The sequence below is a fragment of the Nycticebus coucang genome, chromosome 24 (genome assembly GCF_027406575.1).
Source record: "Nycticebus coucang isolate mNycCou1 chromosome 24, mNycCou1.pri, whole genome shotgun sequence".
Lineage (NCBI taxonomy): Eukaryota > Metazoa > Chordata > Mammalia > Primates > Lorisidae > Nycticebus > Nycticebus coucang.
In genome coordinates, this window is record NC_069803.1 from 29,251,696 (window position 1) to 29,271,627 (window position 19,932).

At 45.6% G+C, this 19,932-nt stretch overlaps 1 protein-coding gene across 1 annotated transcript; it reads left to right on the forward strand.

The window, feature by feature from the left end:
* The first annotated feature begins 3,465 nt into the window (after positions 1–3,465).
* Positions 3,466–18,962, forward strand: LOC128576410 (L-threonine 3-dehydrogenase, mitochondrial). The gene is made up of 9 exons (XM_053578545.1): positions 3,466–3,522; positions 10,658–10,857; positions 13,058–13,100; positions 13,720–13,790; positions 14,241–14,390; positions 14,494–14,666; positions 15,733–15,823; positions 17,077–17,346; positions 18,457–18,962. The coding sequence occupies exons 2-9, from the start codon at positions 10,674–10,676 to the stop codon at positions 18,594–18,596; spliced, it is 1,122 nt and encodes a 373-aa protein (XP_053434520.1). The 5' UTR covers positions 3,466–3,522; positions 10,658–10,673; the 3' UTR covers positions 18,597–18,962.
* Positions 18,963–19,932: the final 970 nt, after the last annotated feature.

Genomic DNA, 19,932 nt, shown 5'->3' on the forward strand with positions numbered 1-19,932 from the left:
AAATGAATTACCAAAAGAGCACAGAGAGTTCCATTTTATACTTCAGCCAGTTTTCCAGAATATTAATATCTTACATAACCATTACAATTAAAACCATATTCCCTACTGGAGATGCGATCTGTAAGGGAGCAACATGGGGCCAGTACTATGCCCCAAACTATATATAAAGTTGCCATGGGTGTCACCAGTTTCCCACTAATGCTCTTTTGTCTGTCCCAGGATCCAGTCTGGAATTCCATATGACACTCAAGTTATTCTTTTTTTGAGACAGAGTCTCATTTTGTTGCCCTTGGTAGAGTGCCCTGGCATACCTCACAGCAACCTCAAATTCTTGGGCTCAAGTGATTCTCTTGCCTCAGCCTCTCAAGTAGCTGGGAGTACAGGCTTGACTATTTTGTTAGAGATGGGGTCTCGCTCTTGCTCAGGCTGGTCTTGAACTTCTGAGCTCAAGCGATCCACTCATCTTGGCCTCCCAGAGTGCTGGAGTACTGGCATGACACCACGCCTGGCCCATCTCTTTCTCCTTAATCTTACTCTTTCTGTGTCTTTCATGACCCTGAGACTCCTGAAGAGTACTGGTTGGTTTATAGAATGGTCCTCCATCTGGGTTGTCTGCTGTTTACTCACAATAAGATTGAGGCCATGCGTTGTTGGGCAGAAAAACACCAAGGTAATATAGGCTCTTCCCAGTGCCTCATCACAGCAGGTCTTATTTCTTTCTTTCTTTTTTTTTTTTTTTTTTTGCAGTTTTGGCTGGGGCTGGGCTTGAACCCACCACCCCTGGTATATGGGGCTGGCGCCCTACTCCTTGAGCCACAGGCACCACCCAGCAGGTCTATATTTCTTACAACCTTGCTCATGTGATTAAGGTAGTGATGCCAGCTGCTTCACTGGGGAAGTCACTATTTTTCCCTTTGTTACTGACAAACATCTATTTAGACAGAGATGTTTTGAGACTACACAAAATGCCCTTCTTTTCCTTTAAGCATTCATCCTCTAAGTTAGCATGTCTGGGGATCTTATCTGCAGCAATGATGATGGTAGTGTTTCAATGGATGATTTTCCATCTCCCTCCTTTTCCATTTATTAATTGGAATTCTTGGGCAAAAATAAAAGAGTTGCTCTTCCCCTGATTTATTTACTGTTCAGTGATTATTTATATCAGTATGGACTAGGGAATGTTTGCATTTATTTATTTTTTATCCTTTGTGATTTTTTTTTTTTTAAGAGGCAGAGTCTCATATTCTGTTGCCCACGCTGGAGTGCTGAGGCGTTAGCCTAGCTCACAGCAATCTCAAACTCCTGGATTCAAGCTATCCTCCTGCTTCACCCCCCAACTAGCTGAGACTACAGGCGCTTGCAGCCATGTCTGGCTTATTGTTTTCTATTTTTAGTGGAGATGGGTCTCACTTTGCTCAGGCTGGTCTCAAACTTCTGAGCTCAAGTGATACTCCAGGCTTGGCTCCCAGAGTGCTAGGATCACAGGCATGAGCCAGCGCTCCTGGCCTGGGTTTGTGGTTTAAGAGACAACCTCAACTCTGAAAATAGGGTGAAATTTGGAGTATTATCATTATCTAAGCTGGGTTACAGAAACCTGTTTTGCTAACCAAAGCCAAGGGATATGAGGAAGACACAGACTGTTGGGAAGGCTGCAGAACCAGTCTGGAAGAGGCAGGAACTTAAGGCGACCCTGAAACCAAGAAGCTCATAGGCAGCTGGGCAGCAGTAGCCTCGGAGGGCCACTGCCTGGCATCCAGATCAAGATTTTAAATCTGGAGATAGCATGTGCTTTTAACTGAGAGAGCCAGAGGACTGATGACATTCCCATCAGATTGTTTCCATGGTTAAGAGAGAAAATAGATGCCAGATACACAAAAAAACACTCACCTTTCAGTCCCTGGGAAATCAGCCTTTCTCTTTGTTCTGTCTTCAAGAGCAAAACTTGACGCCATGGTCTGGGTAACTGTTTCCTTTCCCACAGCGGAGGCAACATCCCTGCTTGCAGCCCCACGCAGAGCAAGCTCAGTGTCGGCTCCCAACCCACCACAAGGTTTCAGCTCCCCCAGCTGTGATGTGGTGCATTAAAAAGCACAGAGCTGGGGGGGCGCTTGTGGCTCAAAGGAGTAGGGCACTGGCCCCATATGCCGGAGGTGGCGGGTTCAAACCCAGCCCCAGCCAACTGCAAAAAAAAAAAAAGATATTCTCAGATAAATAAAAACTATAATTAAAAAAAAAAAAAGCGCAGAGCTGCAGGGACAGGCTCCCGGGTCAGCCTTCTGGTCTGCCCTGTAACCACCTTTCTGGGTGGGGCTTCCCCTCCCACTATGAAGTAGCTACAGTGTCCTTGATAACCAAGATTTCAGAAGCCTCACCCCGTGAGAAGTCTGCTGAACACAGAACTGCAGTCACTTTAGAACGCACAAGTAACGTTCTCCAGACAAGGACACTTGGCTGACCACGTGTCCTGGGAGTCTTTTCGGAAATCTTCTCACACTCAGGTGTGCCTCAGGGATCAAGCCATAAGAGCAAAAGTTGAAGAAATGGGGTCTTACTAGTTTGTAAAACAGAAAATCAGATACAGCTCCTAAAATCATAAATTCTTAATGTTGGAAAAGATCTTAAAGCTACTGTTTCCCAAACCTGAAGTGCCCGCAGATTCCCAGAGCTGGGTAGGCACTTTGTCCGGGAACCACACCTTGAGCGTCCAGCCCGTGTGCCGTGGATCAGTGGTCCCAACCTAGACAGCACTTTGGAAGGGAAGCTTAAAAACAAAAACCACTCGCCCTCCCACCCCCCCCGTTGAGACACTGAGTGTGCTGCGCAGCCTGGGTATGGGTAGGTTCTGATAACTCAGGGCAACTGCGCGCCCAGGAGTCGCGGGCCCACCCCCAGAGATCCTGACTCAGCAGATTCCCAACAGGCTCCCGGTAGCTGAGTGCAGGTCCACGGTCTAGGAAAGCACCTAATTTGGGAAACCAAGATGAAGTGCCTCGCTTAAGGTTTGTCCACACCACATCTCCAGACTCTCGGCAAATCACAACAGCTGTCCCTTCTGTTTCCCGCATTCCTTCCCCTTATCAACTGGGCGGGAGCCTCTAACGCCGGCGGGCGCCTGTTCTCTGCGGCTGCGGAGAGGCCCACCAGGGTCGAGCTCTTGCAGAGCCGCCTCCTCCCCGACCCGGACGCAGGGGCTGGCGCTGCAGCCGCGGAAGGGGATGCACGCGGCTCCCCCGGGGCCCTCGCTGCTCCAGATACCCTCGGGGGTGGGGTCCCCGGGCTCCAGGCCAGCCCAAGGGGCGAGCGCGGCGGAGTGGGGCCCGCGTCCCGAGAAGGGCGGTTTCCTTGGCGACGGCGCCCACCCGCCGCGCCCCGGGCCGCCCCGCCCAGTGCGCTGCACGCTGATTGGTCCGCCGCGGGGCGCGCTGGGGCGCGCGGGCATAAAAGCGCAGAGCTCAGGCGGCTGCAGGTGCAGCTCCAGGTTGGGATACCACGTTGGGGACTTCGCGTGGGTTGCATTGGAAGGTCAGTGCTGGCGGTCACCCGCTGTGTCCCCGCGGCGCCGTCCAGGGTACTGGAACTGCCTCTTGAAGCGGAGTCCCGCGGCCGGCGGGGTCGGTGCGAGCCGTTCGGCGTCGTAGACTCGGCGCTCCCAGACGTGACCTGACGCCGGGCGGTGGGGGGCAGAGTGGGGAGGGCCCGGGCGCAGAAGCGGGTGGCGGACGCGGCTTGGTTCCCTTACACTTTTTGGAAGGGCCCCCCACTCCTGGGAATAGGGCGGGCAGGGCCATTCCTACAAAACCGGTTTGTCCAGTCCTCCGAGAAGCCATCTCTTCTTGCAGGGGTGGGACCCCACATGCTCCACAGGGGCCCGGCTGAGGTTCCCGTGTCCGCTGCTGTCTCCTGGCTGTGCTCCCGGGTGGGCCCCGCGGGCATGTGTGGACCGGAGGAGGGAGACGCCAGCTCTGCAGAGCGTGACCTCCCTCTGAGACTCTCTGCGGCTCACGGCTCACGCCTCAGAGCTTCGGGAGGTTTTCTCGATCCCTTCTGGCCCACGTAAAATCCCAGACTATTCCGGCTCAAAATTTAAAAAAAGAAAAGCTAACGTAGATGACCGCACAGTTGCCAAGCGCTGTTCTTGGATTCACTGCTTTTATTAAATTCTCTCCGCAGCCTCATATAATTGCCCCTTTCCGAGGGTGAGGGAACTTGAGTTTTGGAGAGGTAACATGCCAGGCCGGGCCGGGTGGTGGAAAAAGAGGGTTTCCGCCCCACCCTAGGTAGTCAGTATCTGCCTGAGTTCGGGACAGTCACTTGGTCCTGCAAGATGGGGAAAAAGAGTCAAGCCTTGGGGTTGCTGTGAGGGTTAAATAAGAGGTTAGAAAAGCAGATGTTTCATCAGTGCTCAATAGTTACTAGCTGCCTGAGTTTTCCTTGGGTCGTTACTTAAAGCTGAGACCGCTGCCTTGCAGATGTGTATAAGGACTACCGAGGAGGGAGAACCCTGGGAAAAGGTAAAGGTGGACTTGGCTTCTGGCACAGGTTGGAAGTGGAGAGGGTCGTCACCTGCGCAGTTCACCCGTGTGCCGAGCTGAGAAGCCTGTTCTGGTGGGGCAGGAAGGAAACACTCCTGGAGACCCCCCAGGCTGGAGGGAAGGCCGAGGACAGTGGGTTTGCTGATCTGAGGGGACAGCATTGAGGTATATTGGAGGAGTTTTCCAGTCCCTGGACAGTATATGTATATGCAGGCCATTTTTCGGTGCTGGATACTTAAAAAAAAAATTAGTTCATTTTAAATTACGATTACATATAACATTAGATTTGCCATCGTTAAACATTTTTTCTTTTTAATCTTGTATCATTCAGTTACATTAAGTATAATCACATTGTTGGGCAACACATCTCCAGAGCATTTTAATTTTGCAAAACTGAAACTCTGTAATGTCATTAAACACTAATTTCCCGTCCCCCTACCCAAGGTTGGCAACAAATTACTTTTCAACTTTGTTTCTAGGATTTTTGACATTATATATGTATATATACACACATATATATACATATACACACACACATATTTAGAGGTAGAGTCTCTGTCACCCAGGCTGGAGTGTGGTGGCAAAGTCATAGGTCACTGCAGTCTTAAACTCCTGGACTCCAGCGATCCTTCCATTTCAGCCCCCTGAGTATCTCTCACAAGTCAGAGCCTCCACTCTGGGCTAAGATTTTTACTACACGTGCGTGGAATCGTATGGCATTTGTATTTTGTGGCTGGCTTATTTCACTTAGCATGAGGTCTGGGCGGTTCATCCGTGTTGTGGCAAGTGTATGTGTATAGACCACGTTTTCTTTATCCATTTGTCTGTTGGGGACTGGATACTTTTACTTTCATGCTTAATGTGCTGGAAATACTACTTAATACATCTCCATGACTCAGAATGATTACAGCTGGAAATTTGGGGAGATCTCAGGTCAAGCAATAACACTGAGGAAAACTGATGGTAAAAAACACAGAGAAAAGGCCTATTTTCTTGGCCTGCTGTATTTTATGAGAAATTTTCTTTAATATGCATGAAACAGTTGTCCGTCTTTAGAGCGGTCACAATTAAAGAGTTTTTCTCCACCCTAAGAAAGTAATTTTTTTTTCTGATGACAAGCATTCGATTTATTGTGGAGACAAACCCTTGGTAGTTTCTCCTTACTGTCTGCCTCTTGATGTTGAGTGAGTGCTAACGTGTCAACTTTCAGGGAGAGGGACACATCTTGTCTCCTGGTATCTGAAACCAAACTCATTCAGCTTCTCACTGATGTGCTTCTCCCAGAGGCTCATTCTTTTTGTTTGGGTTTTTTTTTTATTGAGACAGTCTTGAGCTGTCACCCTTGGTAGAGTGCTGTGGCATCACAGTTTACAGCAACCTCAAACTCTTGGGCTTAAGCAATTCTCTTTCCTCAGCCACCCAAGTAGCAGGGACTACAGGCGCCCGCCACAATAGAGGCTCTTCTTGCATTGCAAGTTACAGACCTTAATATTATCCAGGACTCCTTCACAAACTCACCTCTGGCAGCAATCACCAGAGCCAGCCGAGCTCCGTGTCTGTATCTCCGTCACCCCTCACTTCCTGTGATGCTGCTGTCTTAGAGTCCTGCCACTGTTGGTGCAGATAAGTGTCCGTGCCGGGAGATGGGAGAAGTGCTGTAATGACCGCCCTTGAGAGGTTTGGGCTCAGCAAATACATGTGGAGGAGAGTCCATCGATCTGTTCTTTTCCATCTTTCTCAGTTAATGGAGGTGCTTGGAACAGAAAATTTGCAGACTATCATTTCATATTTAGGAAGGAGGGATAAGGGCCAGGCAAGGAGGCTCATGCCTGTAATCCTAGCAGTGGCACCAAACTGGACTAGTGGTCATCGTATTCTTCACTGCCATGTATTTTCAATACAAAAGATAATTACTAGCTTTACTTAAGAATGTCTTTGATAAAAGGTAAAAAATGACTGATTTTATTCATTTTTGCCTTCTGAGTATATCTTTCTCGTATGCTGTGTGGTGAATGGAATTGACCACTGAATGCTACTGCTGCATACCAAGGTGTGAGGTTGTCTTGAGGTGCAGCATCTGTGTGATTGAGTTGTGAGCTGAATTGGCCACTTTTCCTTGTAGAACACCAATGTTGCTTGAATGACTGGCAAACTGTGGTTATTGGATAATTGGCTGATGTATTCTAAAACAATGAATGAAGTGGTCTTGTCATCTCAGGGAAGCAACTAACAGTATTTGTTGCCAACTAGCTTGTATTTACCACTGTGAGCTTCTAATTAGGGATTTTCTGAATAGTAGTGATGTTAACCAATAAGAGTTTTTTTTAATTAGTGTCCTGCCGTCAAGAGGTGTGTCACACACCGTGAACCAATAAGGTTTTTAATATTATACAGTGAAGTTTGTTAACATTTGGAAGACACGCATAACTCACTGAACCTTTGTTTTCTCAAAGACTAATGCGGGGAGTTATAAGATCAGGCAGGAGTTAGAGACCCATTTAAAGCATTAGTAGACCACTGAGTTCAATGTAGCAAGATACAAAAGGTTCATGGATGAGATTTCAGATTCCACATCACAACTAACCTTTAAGAAACTACCATGTGTTAGATTTTAGAGTAGTATCCAAGGTGAACATCCAGGATTGTCTGCAAAAATTAAATATCTTTTCCTCTTACATTACTTTGCTGTGTGTTTGGATTTTATTTTATTTTATTTTTTGGGATTTTATTCATATACTTAAGTCAAAGCAGCAAACGGATTGAGAGCTGAAGCAGATGAGAGAATCCAACTGTTTTCTATTAAGGCAGACATCAAGAACAAAATGTAAAATAATGGCATCCTTCTTACTAAACTTTTTTTTTTTTGCTTTGGAAAATCGTTGTTAACATGTTTATGTGCACATGTTTATTTTTAAATGAATTAACAAAATCATTAAACATTTCTTGGTTTTGATTTCTGACAAACATTCATAGATATGATCCACATAAACAATAGCTCTTTAGAGTCTTAAGACCAATGCATTTGAGGATTGTTATCCTAAGAGTATTAAATTTGCCTTGGCAGGAGTAAGGAGAACAGCTACCTGCTGTGGATGGGTGGAGGTTTTTAAATATTAATACTCCTACATTGTTAGAGTAGTAATAGGGGCGATGGTGCTGGTTGGTGGGTGAGAACTGGGTTTTCTGGGGTGGAGGTTAAATGCAGTAGTAAAGTGCTCAGAACATCATTTTTATCTGTTAGTAGTAGTGGAACAAGAAGAACCAACTCAGTTATGACGTGCTCATATTGTTAAACTAAAACACTGTATAGTCAATGACTTTGGATGACTCCTTCATACTTTCCCCTTGTGGAGAAGGAAAAGACGAATACAATTCCACCTATTTACAATCTTCATGTTTTGTTTTTTTTCCCCCTGACTCTAGTATTTTCAGTTTTGTGGGGTTTTTTTCTTTTTGAGAAGGAGTCTTTGTTGCCCTGGAGTTGAGTGCTGTAGTGCTCACAGCAACCTCAAACTCCTGGGTTCAAGTGATCTTCCTGCCTCAGCCTCCTAAGTAACTGGGACTACAGGCACCTGCCACAACACCTGGCTAGTTCTATTTTTAATAGCGACAGGGCCTCACTTATACTCTGGCTGGTCTTGGACTCCTGAGCTTAAGCAGTCTGCCCACCTCAGCCTCCCAGAGTGCTAGGATTACAGGCACGAGCCACTGCGCCCAGGCAGTATTTTCAATCTGAAAAACCCACCCAAAATAAAACCCTCTTTTGCCATTTATTATTTTGCTTTGCAGAATCAGGGATTGTCTTCGAGTTTCAAATGTTCTGGGGAATCTGGTTGTCTCTTAGCTTCCTCGGTAGCCCTTTGAACTTGCTGAAGTAGTAACTCCAAGATTCAAAGTTCTTACCTGGTGCCAACATGGCTGGGAGATGGTTTTCCTAAAGTGGTCCTCTAAGGGCTGCTTGAGGAAAAGCGTGGGCCTTCCTGTGACTTGGCCCATCCTGGACACCTCCCTACTGACCGAGGCTCTGTACAGTGAAGCCAGAGAAATGCCTGTGACAGGAAGGTTCTCTGCTGGTCACTCATGTAGGACATTGGCCAGGATGGAGGGTGCTTCGCAGATGCTGGGGGCCTGGTGGGCCAAGCTGCTGAGGCCCTACCTGCTTTATATATCTGTATTTGAAGGCAGGATCTCACTGTGCTGCCCAGGCTGGTGTGCAGTAGTATCATCATAACTCACTGCAGCCTCAGCCTCCTTGGTTCACTGTCCTCCTGCCTGAGCCTTTGAGAACTGGGACTACAGGTGCATTCCCACCCCAAACCCCACCTGCCTTATTTGAGTGTGCTAAAGAGCAAACCTTTATGACCCATACCATATGAAAGTATGTTTTCAGAAGACAGTATTTTCCTTTCTTCCCCCTTTGAGTATGGGTATGATTAGAGATTGCAGGAAAACTGTTACTACCTCTGGTGTTTTAACTTACAATTACCGTCTTAAATTGACTCAGGGCACTGAGTTGAGTGCAAGTTGAGATTTTGTTGGAAATGTCCTCAACTGTGGGTTTACTTTTTCTCCCTTTGTGGTTGAAGGGGTGGGACACCAGAGTTGGCACAGAAGGCTTACCTACCCTTTTAGTGAGGAGAGATCTTACAGGCGAGTGAGAGGATGGGGCCCCTGGGTTAGTTGTGTGCAGTGTGTAAAAGGCCTATCTTTAGGCAGGGTGAGAAGTTTGCTGTCAGAACCAGCAAAGCAAGCTGGGCAACTCCAGTTTACTCTGTGACATGCTTGCCGGGGTACTGGGGACAGAATGGGGAAAATGGAATTCTCAAGCCATATGTGATCAAAGCATCTTGACCTTTTGAGGCCAGGACTGATTTCATGGTCAGTCAGTGGTAAAGCTGAGGAAGAGGAGCTAGAAAATTTAGAACCTTGGAAACAATTAGAGAAGGGCTTTTCTAAGTGATCTTCTCTAAGGAGATAGCAGTAAAACAAAAATTATTCACAGCTTACTAAATATTTCTTTTTTTTCTTTTTTGTAGAGACAGAGTTTCACTTTATGGCCCTTGGTAGAGTGCCATGGCCTCACACAGCTCACAGCAACCTCCAACTCCTGGGCTTAGGCGATTCTCCTGCCTCAGCCTCCCGAGCAGCTGGGACTACAGGCATCTGCCACAACGCCCGGCTATTTTTTTGGTTCCAGTTCAGCCGGGGCTGGGTTTGAACCCACCACCCTCGGTATATGGGGCTGGCGCCTTACCAACTAAGCCACAGGCGCCGCCCCAACTTACTAAATATTTCTATGGGCTGTTTTAACCATTGCTTCCCTAGTCTGTTTCTTTCATTCCAAAGCCAGCATCTTGAGTGTTAGCACAAGAATTTTAGGCCACTATGTTATTTCATCTGGCACCTTTTTGTACCATACCCTATGATGGATATGTGGACATCTTGATAACAGTTATAGTCAAAATTTAAAACCTTTGCTAGAGGCTGGGCGCAGTGGCTCACGCCCATAATCTTCTGGGAGGCTGAGGCAGGTGGATTGCCTGAGCTCACGAGTTCAAGACCAGCCTGAGCAAGAGCAAGACCCTGTCTCTAAAAATAGCTGGGCATTGTGGTGGGCGCCTATAGTCCCAGCTATTCCAAAGGCTGAGGCAAGACGATCACTTAAGCCCAAGAGTTTGAGGTTGCTGTGAGTTAGGACGCCAGAGCACTCTACCAAGGGCAACAAAGTGAAACTCTGTCTCAAAAAACAAACAAACAAACAAAAAAACTTTGCTAGAATCCATTAACTTTTTCTGATGTTTATGGCTCTCTCTACAGGAAACCTCTGTTGCATTAGATACCAGTTGATGTCAGCATTGTGTGATGTCAATTTTAAATCTCAGTTCAGCTTTTGTTTGCGTGGACTTCACCTGAGTGACATTTTATCCCTTTATCTCAGGGCCTGGTTTATAGTATGCACTTGACTGGCTTCCTGTCGGCAGACTCAGCAATTCAGTTCCTGAATCCAAAAACATGGCTCTGGATTAGCTGACAATCATTAGTGCTAATTTGAGTTAAAGAGCTTGTTTTGAAGGGCTGGAAGAATAAAAGTTCTCATAGTTAATGCTGTTTCTTTTTTCTTACAGAGTGTTTGAAAAGAAAATGCCAGTTACTAGGATGCTGAGGCAGGTAGTGGGCCCAGAGCTACTGCGCCCAGCTTGTGGCTGTTTGACATCTGTCTTGCCAGTCCGGTTTCTGGGCTCCTCCCCTCAGCAAATTATAGCAGATGCCAACTTCCACTCTGCATCTTCCTCTGAAACAGACCATCCACGAGTCTTAATTACAGGTTGTGGTTTTTTGTTTTTTTTTTTTCACGTTGGTGACTTGATTCTTTCTTTCCGTGCTGTTTTGTGTGACTATCTCTGTTTTTGGAATCTGTAACGTGCTGTCACAGCCTCCCTGTACTGCTTGTCTCCATAGCAGCAGATGGTGCAATTCAAGCAGGTTGACTAGATAGCATTCAGAGTCTGGATTTATTTGCTAAATGTAAGGGATTGCAGATGGAGAGGTATTTCACAATATAATCTTTCTTTTTCTTTTTTTCTTTCTTTCTTTCTTTTTTTGAGACAGAGTCTTACTCTGTTGCCCTGGGTAGAGAGAGTGTCGTGGTGTCATAGCTCACAGCAACCTCAAACTCTTGGACTCAATTGATCCTCCTACCTCAGCCTCCTGAGCAGCTGGGACTACAGGCACCTGCCACAATGCCTGGCTGCTAGCTTTTCTATTTTTTTTTATTTTTTTTTTTTTTATTTTTTGTAGAGACAGAGTCACACTTTATGGCCCTCGGTAGAGTGCCGTGGCCTCACACAGCTCACAGCAACCTCCAACTCCTGGGCTTAAGCGATTCTCTTGCCTCAGCCTCCCGAGTAGCTGGGACTACAGGCGCCCGCCACAACGCCCGGCTATTTTTTGGTTGCAGTTTGGCCGGGGCCGGGTTTGAACCCACCACCCTCGGTATATGGGGCCGGCGCCCTACCGACTGAGCCACAGGCGCCGCCCAGCTTTTCTATTTTTAATAGAGATGGGGTCTAACTCTTGCTCAGAGTATTGAACTCCTGAGCTCAGGCAATTCACCTGCTTTGGCCTCCCAAAGTGCTAGGATTATAGGCATGAGCCACCACACCCAGCCATAATATAAAATTTTTAGAGGAGCTAATTTTATTGATCAGACACTCCCTTTTCCACTGTTTACTTTTTCTAGAATATCGCAAATCCAAAATCCTTATTTGATCATCTTGCCAGTGCTCGATTTCCCTGCCATAATCTTTTTCTGTTGTCTGAAAGGGCACCAGGACCAAAAGATTGAGTCTGGAGTCAGACACCCCTTTTCTTGACCAAATCCCTCAACCTAAACTCAGTGTCATCCACCCCAAACAGTTGTTGCACATTTGAGTATGTAAATGGAGAAGGCAAGTTAGCATCTGCTTGAGCTCGTTGTTGCCATTGAGCTTATCATTGCTCCCTGATGCTCCTTACCTTGAATATACCTAGCATCTGACTGTTCCTTCCGCACTTGGCTCTTTACTTCCAGCCAGCCCAAGCCCACCTCTGATTTGATTGACGTGTTTTCTTTCTCCTCCTTGCCAGGTTTTCTTCTATTGGCTTGACATCATTCTCTTTCTCCCTTTCCTCAGTTTATATGTGTATGTGCAGGAAATCTCACTTGTATGTCTTCCTGTCTCGTGAGTTTGCCCTAAGTGAAATTCACTGTTGTCTTCTCTAGATGTGTTCCTAGCCAGTGTTCCCATTTCTATCAGTGGCATATTTAAGCTTGATAGAAACCACCACGACTGGTTGATTATTTTTTGTGGAGATGGGGTCTCATGATGTTGCCCAATCTGGTCTGGAACTCCTTGTCTCAAGCAGCCCTTCTGCCTCAGCCTCCCAAAGTGCTGGGGTTACAGGTGTGAGCCCCCACACCTGGACATTTTTAACTCTTAGTGGCTCCTTGCTGATTCATTTGCCCCTTGTTCAAATGACTTCTGGTTTTCTCCCTTATTGCCTGTTCACATCTCAGTCCATTTCTAATGCAGGATAGGACTCTGGATAATCTCACCAGAGGTTGATAATTGGTTTTGAATGTTACTGCACCTATAGCAGACAAGCTTCAGAGCCCATCAAAGTAAGAAAGGCTGGGAGTAAATTCTTATCCTAGGAAGTTCCAGGCCAGTTCCAGTCCTGTGTTTGACTATTGTGTGATTTTTCTTTCCTCTCTTCTAAGCTGCTCCACGCTGGAGGATTTTGTCTCTGAAACCAATATTGCCTGCATTGATCTCCTTCCTACCCAGAGGGGGGGAGATCATGTTCTGAGTGCTGTGCCATTCTACTTTTCATTCTGAGAAGAGTGGAAGTAAGCAGCAATTAGTTCAACCTGGGGCTTTATCTAATTAGCTAAGATTGAAGAATAGTCTTACTAAGTTAGTACATTTGGGGAATAATTGGACTGGTTAGATTTGCATTACAGTTTCCCTTTTTTCTTCCTCCAGGAGGTCTTGGCCAGTTAGGAGTGGGGCTTGCTAACCTTTTGAGGTAAGAGCCCTAAAAACTTGAAATTCAAAACCCGAGTTCTTAAGTATGTGGTGCTCATCTTTGCCATTTAGCCATCTTTTCTCTCTCTTCATGCCTTACCATTTTAGATATCACACCTAAATGAATATTTAAAATGCATTTCATTTTGCCTCTTAGTATGGCAGACATGTCGCAAGCCCTTGACTCATTCCAGACCCGTCCTTTACTCTCTTTCCTAACTTAGGCAAAATGAGACACATAACTCTGAGTGAAGCCCTTGGGTGCTAGCTGTGTGTGGGCAGCGGGAACAATGCGGGATTTGGAGAGAGTGAGAGAGAAGAAGAAGAAGAGGGAAGAGAAGAATAGGGGGAGGTAAAAACGGCTGGGTACCAGGAAGAAATTGGTGATAGACATAGGACCGGCAATGGGGTGAGAATAGAAATGAGTGACAAAGGCCTGGGCAGGGGGAAAGGCCTGAGCGTGAGAAGGGCAGGAACTGAAGTGTGTGTATCCAGGAGGAAGAGGAAGGAAGGATTTGGAGGCTGATGGGAACTTGCAGTTCCTAAGTTAAAATCATTTTCCTAGGCCCCTTTATATCCTAGATATTGCCAACTTCTGTGTATTGGTATTTTCCCTCTAGGAAACGATTTGGGAAGGACAATGTGATTTTGTCCGACATAAGGAAGCCTCCCAATCATGTCTTCCATAGCGGTAAGAGACCCGTAGGCCTTCCTTTTGTTTCTGTCTTTAATTTTCAAAGTGCAGTTACACAGGTGGCTCGTGGAATCAGTGCATGCAACAGGTTGTACCAGGTTCATGAATAAAAGCAGTTGCGGCACAAATATGCCACTTACAAATATTTATGTGTTTATCTAGATATATATATATACACACACATACACACATACATACATATATACATACATACACACATAAAGCCCTTAGTGCCTGGCATGTGCAAGTTCCATAGAAGCACTAGATGGTGTTGCCTAGGAGGTGGGCTTGTTTTTCTTCCATAAGAAAAATGCTTCCTAATGCCTGACTGGTTTAGATCCCCGTTTGCTACAAAGGAAACTGACAAGTTGTGGAAAAGAGAGGAAACGTCCATTTAGTTCTTCAAACCCCAAACACTTCTGTGGTTTCACTTTGTGCTCTCTGTAGGCCCATTTATTTATTCTGATATCTTGGATTACAAGAGTCTTCGGGAGATTGTGGTGAACAACCGCATCACCTGGCTGTTTCATTATAGTGCTTTGCTCAGTGCGGTTGGAGAAGCAAACGTGTCCCTGGCGAGAGCTGTGAATATAACTGGTAAGCATCTGGCCCTAGCCCAGTGTGATCTGTTTGCCAGTTTTCCCAGTCTTTGGCAAGAAGAGATTTTTTTCCAGATCATGACACCGTCCATTCATTTCAGGATTGCATAATATTCTGGATGTTGCAGCAGAGCACAGTGTGCGGCTGTTCGTGCCCAGTACGATTGGGGCTTTTGGACCTACCTCTCCCCGGAATCCGACCCCTGATCTCTGCATTCAGAGACCCAGGACCATCTATGGGGTGTCCAAGGTCCATGCGGAGCTCATGGGAGAAGTAAGCATCAGCTGGTGGGATTGCCGAGTGTGCCCTGGGCAAAGTGATGGGGTGTTTTCTTCTCCATTTTTTGGCCTCAGACTGATTGGAGGTATTTCCCGTCTCCCCCAGTCCTGGACCCCAGAGTTGCTCACTGAGCTCACTGTGTTTGCCAAGTGGCAGGTATTGTCTGTAGCTTATAAAGAGCTGCTGAGCCACACGGTAACACTGGACACTGCCGAGGGCCGTGCGTAGCTCCCTTGTTGGGTTTGCTGGTGTCTTGTTTGTGCCTCACCATCCTCTCATATATATATAGTCGTCAGTGTGACTATAAACATTTTTACTGTGGAAAACTTCGAATGTTTTCTTTGTCTTTATAACTGCAGTGAGATTTGGTTGCTGTCTAATGTTTCAGCTGCTGTGCCACAATCATTGCTGTCTCATTTTCCATCCTCTCCTCTCCTCAAAGGCAGCAGGAATGTGCTCGTGGGCAACTGTTGAGGAGAGTGAACGGCAGCTTCTTTCCAGAGACAGCTCGGAAATCCCTGCCGTAGGGTGGTTTCATATTTACAATGTTGATGTATCTTTGAAGATAAAAACTTGAGCTGTTTATTAAAGATAAATGAGGCCAGGTGTGGTGGCTCAGGCCTGTAATCCTAATGCTTTGGGAGGCTGAGGCAGGATGATCCCTTGAGGTCAGGAGTCTGGAGTATAAGACTAGCCTGAGCAACACAGCGGGAGGGAGGCCCCTTCCCTGCAAAAAAAAAAAAAAAAAAAAAAAAATTGGTGCTATGGTAGGTTCCTATAGTCTCAGCTGCTCAGGAGGCAGAGGAGCCCTGAAGCCCAAGAATTCGAGGTTGCTGTGAGCTATGATGACGCCACTGCACTCTAGCCCAGGCAACAGAGCAAGACCCTGTCTCAAAAAAAAAAAAAAAAAAGTTTGTACCTCTTGGAAATTCTTAAGTCTTGATTTCCTTTAGGAATATTTTAATATAATTGCATGGAATGATATTTCAGGAAAAGGCTTTCTTTTATAGACTTTGATTTAAAAGATTCTTTTTTGAAGTAAGTTTTCTCTTTTTCATAGTATTATCATTATCGGTATGGGTTAGATTTCCGATGCCTGAGATACCCTGGAATCATTTCAGCTGACTCCCAACCGGGAGGAGGAACAACTGGTAAGTGTTTTCTAGTTCTTTTTATCCCTTGTGTGTAAAATAGGCTTTCTTATTGCTAGGAGGAGTTGTCTTCATGGTGAACGAATCTGCTGTTTTTAGTTGTGTGCTGTCCAGAGATTACGATAGATACTTGACAGAAGCAGAAGGATTTTAAAGGAGGCATTCGTTCTGATTACTTTTAAAAAACGTCTGCTCTTTGGTGCCTTTCCAAGTATGGTGTGGGGATCCGGGGCATCCTTGACACTTTTCAAGAGCTGCAGGGGCTGAAAACTTTTTTCTTAGCAGTAGCAGGCCAGGTGAAGTGGCTCACACCTGTAATCCCAGCACTTTGGACCGCTGAGGTGGGAGGATTGTTTGAGCTCAGGAATTAAAGACCAGGCTGGGTAACATAGTGAGACCCCATTGCTTCCAAAAATCAAAAAATTAGCCAGGATGGTGACATGCACCTGTCTCAGCTACTCAGGAGGCTGAGGTTGGAGGATCACTTGAGCCCAGGAGTTCCAGGCTGCAATGAGCTATGATTACACCAGTGCACTCTAGCCTAGGTGACAGAGGGAGTCCCTATCGCAAAAAACAATTACATGTCACGTCACTGGCCTTTTTCACTGGCCTGCACAAGCACACCACGGAGTTCTGCAGAGGCTATGTGGTGTGATAGCAACACAGACAAGAGACTTACAAAAGGTGAAACAGGCCTGCCTTCTCAGTGACTTTATTTGGAAAATATATTCATTTTCATATAAAATACCATTACATATTAGTATATAATAGGTTTATTGTATTTTTTTTTTTAATTTGAGACAGTCTCACTCTGTTCCCTGGGCTAGAGTGCAGTGGTGTTATCATACTGGAACCTCAAACTCCTGGGCTCAGGCATCCTCCTGTCACAGCCTCCCAAGTAGTTGGAACGACGGTGCTCACGACACCCAGCTCATGTTTTGCAGAGATGGGGTGGGGTCTTGCTCGGTTGCTCACGTTGATCTCCTGGCTTCAACTGATCTTTCTAGGATGAGAGATGAAAGTCACTGCATCTGGCCTATTGTCATTTAAAAATGTAGTAATATTTAAAAAAATTCTCCATTCGCACTAATACAATGGGTATTGATATAACCCACATTAATCAGCTCTCTTTGGGAGTCATCAAATTTTTAAGAATCTAAAGAGGTTCTGAGACTAAACTATTTAAGAACTGCTGCCTTGAGCTCGATTATGGTTTTGTCGTAAGGAAGCACACAGGCAGAGTTGTCTTTCAGACTACGCAGTCCAGATCTTCCATGATGCGGCAAAGCATGGCAAATTCAAGTGCAACCTGGACTCCAGCACAAGGCTCCCAATGATGTACATTGACGACTGCCTCCGGGCCACCCTGGAGGTCATGGAGGCCCCGGCCAAGTCTCTGTCCAGGAGGACCTACAACATCAGTGCCATGAGCTTCACCCCTCAGGAGCTGGCCCTGGAGCTTCTCAAGCACATCCCGGAATTCCAGATCACATACAATGTGGATGCTGTTCGCCAGGCCATAGGTTGGTACATCATAGCAGGCTGTGTCTGAAAGCCAAAATTAAGCTTTGGCCTTCACTGAGTCCCTGGAGGACATGAACCTCAGAAGACAAAGCACAGCAGAGCTCCTTCTTGAGGTCCAGACACTCCTGGAGAAGGAGCCGCAGATGATTTGATTTTTGGAAATGATATCTAAAGTGGGTGAAAGGGTTCTATTCCAAATAAACAGCTTGTCAGCCCCTCACCATTTTTATAGTTGAAACACAGAGTAAGGAAAAATGGAAGCAATTGAGGTATGAAAACAGCTGTGGGTTTTTAAGTATTGTAACTTTGCCAGTTCGTGGCTGGGAGCACGTTTTTGGGTGTAAGATCTCTACTTTACAAAGTTGCCTGAGACTTTAATAACGTGTGCAAATTTGGCTGGGACCAAATTTTTGACACATCACCTCAAACACAAACTCACACCTGTAATCCTAGCACTCTGGGAGGCCGAGTTGGGTGGGATTGCCTGAGCTCAGGAGTTCGAGACCAGCCTGAGAAAGAGTGAGACCCTGTCTCTACTAAAAATAGAAAAAAACTAGCCAAGTGTTGTGGCGGATACCACCAGCTACTCAAGAGGCTGAGGCAAGAGGATCACTTGTGCCCATGAGTTTGACATTGCTATGAACTGTGATGCCACGGCATCCTACCCAAGGCCACACAGTGAGACTCTGTCTCGAAAAAAAAAAAAGTGTAGAAATTCACAGTGTCTTACAGACGCGTAGCACAGTCTTTTAACCTGGAAGGTGACTGTGTATAGTAGCTCCACCCGCTGCTGCACTCAGGGTATTTCCTTTTTTGTACCTTTTATGATAGACTTTTATATAAGATGCTCTAGAGTCTAGAGCAGTGGTTCTCAACCTTCCTAATGCCCTTTAGTACAGTTCCTCATGTTGTGGTGACCCCCAACCATAAAATTATTTTCGTTGCTACTTCATAACTGTAATTTTGCTACTGTTATGAATTGTAATGTAAATACCTGATATGCAGGATGTATTTTCATTGGTTGTGACCCACAGGTTGAGAACCGCTGTTGTAGACTGTCCTACAAATCTAGAACCTGAATAACCTGAGCCACTCTCATCTTCTCCTAGCGGATGGTTGGCCGATGAACTTGGATGACAGCAACGCTCGAAAGGACTGGGGATGGAAACACGATTTTGACCTCCCAGAGTTGGTGACCACAATGTTGAACTTCTATGGCTCCAACACCAGAGTGGCCCGGGCCAACTGAAGGATGTGAGGGAGAAGTTCTTGTACCCTGGACCGCTGTTGAGGACTGTCACCCCTGAGGATAGAGACCCCAAGGAGCCTTCGTTATTTGGAGTTGACTAATTGGGCCAAATTTTGGCAGCTCCTGTTGAACTTCCCTGCCAGGTGGTGGATGGAGTTACTTTTAAGCATCTTCAAAATGTTTATAGGTTTGGTGGGAGGACTTCTCAGTCTTTGCTGTTTGCCTAAATTTGTCTGAACACATATTCCACAGTGTGAAGATTAAATCATACTTAGTTTCCATGTCCTTAATTAGGATGAAGTGACCATTTCTAGGAAGGTGGACGTATGTAACATTTGTACTTAATTAAATTCAATTTAAATATCACTCCTAATACTCCATTACTCTCTGACTAGAGACCAAAGATTACATTTTAAAGTCTTTTAAAGATACACTCTTAATCCAAAAGTGTTCTTTACTCTCTCTTCTGAACATAAAAGATGTTGGATGTATTAATCCCATGTTCTTCATGTTTGAGAGATTTTTGATGTTTCTACCAAAATTATCACTTCTATTTTTCTGTAAGAAGATGCACCTGTAGGAAATTAAGACTATTAAAGATATGTAACTACCGCTGGGTAGTCTATCTCTTACTATCTCCTGTTAGTGAGCTACATGGTCCTCACCAGGAGTGTAAGTCCCTGAGCTTGTCCAAGTCTGAAGGTCTCTGGGCTCCGCCCCTGCAGGTGGCTCCATAGCCAGGTGCCTCTGATTATGAGAATGCAGCTATAGCCGCTAATTTAGACCAGTTCAGAGCAACTGTTTTCTACAGAGTACTTTCTAGTTAGTCTTTTTTATACATTTCCAGATTGAGCCTTCAGAAGAGCTGCCCCAAACCTGCTGATGGAGTCCCTGTATAGAAAAATCACTGCCTCAGGATGTGCTCCACATGAAATCACTAGAAAGTAAAACTTCCACAGATTAATCGATTATAGGCATTTATATGACATGCTTAATGACAATAAAATGTCATGCATTTGGAATTTTCTCTTTAATTTTAGTATATGTAGGGGGTAAAAGTACAGTTTTATTACATGGGTGTATCGTACAGTGATGAGGTCAGGGCCTCTAGTGAACTCATCATCTATACATTGTACTCAGTAGGTAATTTTTTACCCTTCACCACCCATCCTCCCACCTTTGACATCTCCAGTGTCTGTTATTTCTCTTGACCATGTGTTATAGCTTAACTCCCACTTATAAGCGAATTTGATTTTCCATTCCTGGATTTCTTCACGTAGGGTAATGGCCTCTAGTTTCTGTAAAAGACATTATTTTATTCTGTTTTACGGTTGAG